Source organism: Protobothrops mucrosquamatus, unplaced genomic scaffold (assembly GCF_001527695.2).
Source record: "Protobothrops mucrosquamatus isolate PMUCROS unplaced genomic scaffold, P.Mucros_1.0 scaffold816, whole genome shotgun sequence".
Lineage (NCBI taxonomy): Eukaryota > Metazoa > Chordata > Lepidosauria > Squamata > Viperidae > Protobothrops > Protobothrops mucrosquamatus.
Window position 1 is genome coordinate 148687 of NW_015387079.1, and position 7102 is coordinate 155788.

Sequence of the window (7102 nt, forward strand, 5' to 3'; positions counted from 1 at the left end):
CTCCCACAGAGAGGGTCTCCTCAGGGTGCCGTCAGCCAGACAGTGCCGGCTGGCGACCCCCAGGGGGAGGGCCTTCTCTGTTGGAGCCCCCACCCTATGGAACGAACTACCCCCAGAGATCCGGGTGATTCCGGATCTCCCCTCCTTCCGCCGCGCCCTCAAGACATGGCTATTTAAGCTAGCAGGACTGGCCTAAGGGATATTTTAATTTGGTTTTAAAATAATTTTAAAAAGAAACGGCCAATAATTAATATTTCATTTTAATTACATTTTAAATTTAGTATTTTGTATTGTTATCTGTTTTAACTGGCTGTAAGCCACCCTGAGTCCGCTAGGAGAAGGGCGGGGTACAAATTTGATAAATAAATAAAATAAATAAATAAATAAATTGTAAATAGTTGTTTTTATTGTTTTAAATTTTTTAACAATAAACAGCTGATTTATATTTATCCCGGAGTTCGAAGATTGTGTAGTATTGAATAGATATGCCCGAGATTCGGCTTTTTACAGTTATTAAGGATATATATATATATATAAGAGGTTAGTGAAAAAATGACATGATAAAAGCTGATGTTAAGATTCTATCAAGAGATGGATCAAGCCAAAGACCTTTTGATCCAATATTCAACTCTCATTATGACCATTTCAGTAGTAGAAAATTTGGGGCCAAGACCTGAGTCCAAGAGTTTTCATTGAGGCTTGACATTTGCAAAGCAAATAGTTTCCCATATATTTCTGCCACAATATTTAAGATATACTGTAACAGTATTGGGGAAAAATCTGCATCCAGCAGAGAGCATATTGTTTAGAAAATTAATACATTTTAAGTTGCGGAATAAGCTTTAAGTGGTTCAAAGATGACCTGATACTATAGTTGCCATATTATAATGTCCTGATGCTACTTAAAACCCAAATAACGGGTTAATCTACTGGTGGAAACAGTAGATCCAATCTTTAGTTCAATTAGTTTAGATTTGCAAACAACATGTGGGATTTCTCTCTAACTATGCTTTTTGTTATTGTACCAGGGAGCTAGTGTGAATTTTAGGACAGCAGATTGTGTATCTCCTCTCCATGAAGCTTGCTTAGGAGGACATGCTGCATGTGTCAGTGTTTTATTAAAACATGGAGCCAACGTAAGTACTCAAAGATCTAGTTATAGTGCATGCAAGAAAATTAAATAATTTGCTAGATACTGCCTTGGTAGCTTAGGAATGTAATCTTTGCCAATGAGATCCTCGTACACTTTTTCAACAATGGTAACCCAATTAATATTGGGAAAAATAATCTGATTCATAATATTATTATTCCTAATAAACCCAAATCAGGATTAATGTGCTGGAAGTGCTTTTGCTATCTGTTTGCTGCTACTAGTTCACAGTTGAATTAATTTCTTTTGTGAAGAAAGGTCAACAAGGGGATTAAAATATCCTTGACAGAAATGTCCTCTCATTTTAGCTATGTTGGGACAAGGTAAGAAATGTACTTTCTGCCAATGCTCAGAAATTCTCATTTATACCCACACAAACACATTCTCCTACTCAGGGCTGACAATGTTTAAGAGCCCAGATCCTAGATTTATTTTGTACTAAAGTATATTTATGGAGGTTCTATGATAATAAAATGTCATTGCAAAACACTTTTCCTACATAATTTTATGTTTAAAACTTTTCAACATGTTTTACAAATAAAACATTACAGTACCAGTTTTTTTTCTCTTTAGGTAAATGCCACTACTATTGACTGGAACACACCCCTGTTCAACACTTGTGTCAGTGGTAGCGTTGACTGCTTGAACCTGCTACTGCAACATAGAGCCAGCCCACATCGAGTTTGTGACCTGGCATCCCCCATCCATGAAGCTGCTAAAAGAGGTAAATTTGTCAGCATATATACCTATATACCATGGTAACACAAGAGGGGTACAACTTTGTGAAACAATATATTCATTGTTTCATTCCACATGAATTCTATACAAATCCACAAATGATCTCTGTTAGTTGTATGAATATTGTATAATCAAATGTTAGCTATCTGTTGTTTGGATTATAAAACAAATGTCTAGGTGTGTTACAAATAATAATATCAGCCCCTCGTGTGATACAGAGTAGCCATTCCCAGCAACCTCAACCTCAAGAGCAATATTGAAGGACATAGAGCATTGCAGTTCATCTGGAAAGCTCATCATTTCCTCATCCTTCAGTCATAGCATTAGAATTTCCTCTTTGGTCAGATCATTTTGACATCAATTCCATTTTTATATCTTCACCTACTACAGGTTTGAAATGCTGAAAAACATCAAGCTAAAATCAATGCTCTGCCCTTAGCTGCTGCAAATTCCTTAGCAACAAAAATTCCTATATTTTCATTCTGCACAAAAGGGAAAAACAAATTCAATGGTAGTCTGGTGTTTTGCAGGCTGGCTCATCCAATGTTGAAGAAAAGGGGAAAAAGGAGAGTAAAATTCTTCACCCTGCTTGTTTATCTGAGCTACAAAAGAGTATTTGAAATTGCTTTGTAGGATTCTGTTCTTTATTGAATTCTAAAACTTTCTGCTGAGCTGGAAATAAATATCCCCTGCTTCCTAACACTGTTGACTTAGCACTGTTGACTCCAGAAGGGTCTGGATCTCTTTCAACTGGCACAGAACCCCTGTGTGGAAAGCCCCTGCTGCTCTTCCCCCCAAATATGAACATTAATATTGGTTATAATTTCTCTTATCTTTGGAAAGACTTTATTTAAATGTTATTATTGATATACAGGTAGTCCTCAACTTACTGAGAGTGAGTGAGAAATCTGTTGAGTGTTGCCCCATATTATGACTTTTCTTGCCACATTTGTTAAGTGAATCACTGCAGTTGTTGAATTAGTAATACAGTTGTTAAGTGAATCTGGTTTTCCCATTGACTGCTTGTCAGAAGGTCGCAAAAGATGATCACATGCAACCAGGACACTGCAACCATCAGAAATGTGAGTCACTTGTCAAGCATCAAAATGCAAATCATGTGACCATGAGGATGCTGCAACGGTCGTAAGTGTGAAAAATGGTCATGAGTCACTTTTTTCAGTGCTGTTGTAACTTTTAGAATGTTGACAAGGATTTCTGGCTCCACAGCCTAGCTGTCTAAGTGGGCTTGAACGTAGAGTTTGTCTTTGTAGCCACAGTAATATGCTCTGAGTCCAGAGCAAAGTATGTTGATATAAAAGCTGCCATCACAGTCTACTTTACAATTCTTCACCAATGAAGCTGGTCTCTGTTGCGGTCTTATCCCCCAGTGATACTTTCAAGATAATGATTGGGGACCTTCTGGCCAGCATTGCATTTCCTTTTCGGTATCACCTGTTGTTGGAAAAAACAATCCCCAGTCACTTTCCTGAAATTACAGGTGGGGCAGGTTCAGGGCTCAAACTGTCTTTTATATAATGTAGGTATTTTGCATTTATTTATAATGTTTTGTTCATCTCAGAAATTAAAGAGATTAGAGGGCAGGAGAGGGAAAGGTTCTAAGAAATGCATAAAGGGAATCTGACCATCACAAGAAGATTTCTGAGATGCCTTTTCTTCACCCAGTCCAAAGCAGCCCAGCAAGATGTGTCTTATTGCACAATCTGGAAATCAGGATAGTAATTCCATCTTCCTACTCCCTAATTGTTGAAGGTTTAAGCTTTGTAATAGGGAAATGTTAAAGGAAGAAGCTCATGCTTCTGATACTCCATCCTGAGGCCCTGTAATCCATAGACATTGCTCTTTCTTGGTTCTCAGCTGGGAAACCCTCATGCCTTGGCACTGGTAGGACTCAATTGGAGGGCAAAACTGTCACTTTGGTAAGATGAGACTGCTGCTCAACAAAGCCTGCATTGCTACTTTGATGGTGTTGGAGTTTTGTCTTGTGGTGATGGTGGTCACCATCTTTGGCCAATGGGGGAGCTACACATTGACTACAGTTTAGGGGCACTGGTTCAGCCACTTATGCATAGCCAGATGACATGGGCTGTGAAGGACCTGAGTATGAACCCATAACTATAATGGAAGAAGATTGGTCAGAGAAAGAAATTGGAAAAAATGGAAAAGTTTTGAAGTTTTAGTTATTTGTAAAAACCAGTGAGTCTTTCTTCACCTTTCACATGTAAGCAACTGGAGTCTGGTTTTTGGGTTTTAATTTAATTTTTAAATCTCTGTGATCCTTTGAAGGTCATACCAAATGTGTGGAAACTCTTCTATCCAATGGAGTCAGTATTGACCATAACATAAAGCATCTTGGAACTCCACTGTACATCGCTTGTGAGAATCAACAGTTGAAATGTGCGAAAAAGTTACTTGAGTCAGGTAATTCACTAAAAGGTATATAATATCAACAAATCATTTTGCATGCCTGAAAATATCTATGGGTAGAGGACAGACAATCATGGGAATAGCTCTGGGAGGCCAGTAGTATTTTTAGATTGTATTTTGATGGAGAGGGAAGGGTATGGTAACTAGGATAGTACAGCGCTACAACATTCCTGTGTCTCTCTTCGGTTTATCCACTAAGACACCTTCCCTCTTAATTTAATAAAATAAGCCATGCTTGAAGAGAAGAAGATGAGCCATATTGGATCAGACTAAAGCCTCAGTTAATCCAGCCTTCTTTCATAGCGGCCAACCACAGGTGCTTAGAGGAAGCTCAGGAGCAGGAAGAATGAAGCAAGAGGGAATGCATTCCTCTTACTCATGTTTCTCAGAATACTGCTCTTTGGTATTAGAAGTAATAGTCATGTTGACTAATATTTATTAGCCATCTTCATCTTTCATGAATGTTTATAACCTTTTAAAAGACCTTCCTATTAGTGACTAACATACCTTGCTTTGTTCCGCATATTGATTTGGGTAGAATTAGCTATTTTAAAGCCAGAGTGAACATTTCCACAATGAACTCATGGTGAAGCAGCAGGTTCCTATAGGGCAGGGGTAGGCAACCTTAGCTCTTTTATGACTCGTGGACTTCAACTCCCAGAATTCCTGAGCTGGCTCAGGAATTCTGGGAGTTGAAGTCCACGAGTCATAAAAGAGCCAAGGTTGCCTACCCCTGCTATAGGGTTATCAAGAAGCTTAACCGAATATAATTGCCAAAACACAGCGTGGCTTCTAGTTCTTTTGATTTCATCAGTTTGGCTTCGAACCCTGGCAAGATATTCCTGCACAGTAATGAATTTTCCTCTGTAGATATATTTACAAAAATCTATATGCCACCTACTCAGTAGATTGTATAAACACCCATATCTTCTCAGGGCCTTTCTTCAGCAATTGTGTCAGGGTTGAAGAATTTGGCTGGTTAGTTTTTTATTGCAACCTTTTCCTTAAAACCACAGCCTTGGGGAACACATGCATTGTAAACAGAAACCAATTTGAAATTATTTGAAAATGAATGAACTGTCACTGCTTCCTGCAAAAAAAATTGCATTGCTGTGTTGCATTAATGATACTGAGCATTCTTAATGTCCCATTTCAGATCAATACAATTGATACATTACTTTGTCAGTAAACCTCAGCAATTAAACAGTTTGAAGCTATTTCAAATTAAGAAATGATTATTTAGGAGACCTTATGTTCCTTTGGCAATCTATAAATTGACAATTATTCAGATGGATCTGAGATAGCAAAAGAAATAAGTAAGTTAAATTACTGTTTGTTTAATAGTTTTATCTCATTTGTTTTAGGAGCAAGTGCAAATAGTGGAAAAGGTCTGGATTCTCCTCTCCACATAGCTGCTCAAACTTCCAATATTGACATGGTCCATTTGCTTATTGACTTTGGAGCAAATACTAGGGTAATTAATGCAGAAGGAAAAAAGCCAATAGAGCTAGTTCCAGCCAACAGTGCACTAATGCAGATATTTCTGCAGAGAGAAGGTGCCCATTAACTTTTGTTTCTTTCAAACACAGAGTACAGTATGTAAAGATCCCGAGGCATGCTTTGAATGGACATATCTGTATCACATTGTTAACTCTTACCAATATGCCAGAATGTGCTCTTATCACATACAATATTGCTAATATTTCCACTAACTTGCAACTACTAATGCCATAATGGATGCAACCTTATAATAATTAAAGGGAATGCTCATGGAGATAGATCCAAGTACTTCCTGTGAGATGCAGATTTCAGACAAAAGGAAGAATGGATTTTTTCCAAACCTGAAGTTTCAGATATGATATTGTTACAATCATAATTCACATTTGTAGATTTTTATAAAGATATCGAGTTCAACAGAAAAGTGTAAAAAAGAAGGAAAACTTTGTAACTATGTGTATATATTACATATGTGTATGTATTACATATGAATATTTTGCTGAATATATCTCCAGTAGGAAACTGGTTCATAATACTTTTATTCTCAGTAAATATGTACCCATGCATGACTGTACACATTATTATATATGGCATTTTTCAAAACCAAGACCCAAAGTGACACAAGATTTGCAAAAGGTTTGTTCTGCTATAGTAAATTGTTTTGGCTGGTATTGTAACAGGATCGTTTAATTCCAAATTAAAACAATTATATGGTACCTTTTGCAATCTTTATGGCATTATATTGCTGTGAATGCTTTAAAGGTCACAAACATGAATCTCACCATCAACACAGATTTAGAAACTTATTTATCCATTTTAAACTGCTTTATGGGACTGATTAACTTTAATCTTCAACAGTTATTCTAGATTAGGATAAACTAAAAATAATTGAGTTTGGAATGTTCCACTTCTTATAGCCAGTTTAGAAGTACCGTATATACTCGAGTATAGGTCGACCCGAATATAAGCCGAGGGACCGATTTTCCCACAAAGAACTGGGAAAAATTGGTGACCCGCGTATAAGCCGAGGGGGCATTTTCCAGCACACACACGGTTGCGGGGAAGGCTGGAGGTACGCCTTTCTTGGCCAGCCCGGGTAAATTCGGCCATATTCTTCAATACGGGCCGGCCCCAGCAGTTCCGGCTGGTTGCCGGCAGTTGGCTGTTCCTCCCTGGCCGCCTCGGCCCCCCCGGCCCTGTCAGTGAGCGCCCGGCAGCGCGCAGCGTCGCCAGGCCTCCCCCCTTCGCGCGAGGCGTCTGGTGTTCCCCCTC

General features: G+C 38.3%; 1 protein-coding gene across 2 annotated transcripts in view; it reads left to right on the plus strand.

Moving 5' to 3' along the window:
- Positions 1-6546, plus strand: part of ASB9 (ankyrin repeat and SOCS box containing 9) — a 20066-nt gene extending 13520 nt beyond the window's left edge. The window contains exons 3-6 of one of the 2 annotated variants that reach the window (XM_015818906.1): positions 1029-1136; positions 1724-1874; positions 4193-4342; positions 5698-6546. In XM_015818906.1, the coding sequence (XP_015674392.1) occupies positions 1029-1136; positions 1724-1874; positions 4193-4342; positions 5698-5900 (612 nt within the window). In that variant the 3' untranslated portion in view covers positions 5901-6546. The remainder of the gene's footprint in view (positions 1-1028; positions 1137-1723; positions 1875-4192; positions 4343-5697) is intronic. The other variant, XM_015818907.1, reaches the window with a different exon arrangement.
- Positions 6547-7102: the final 556 nt, after the last annotated feature.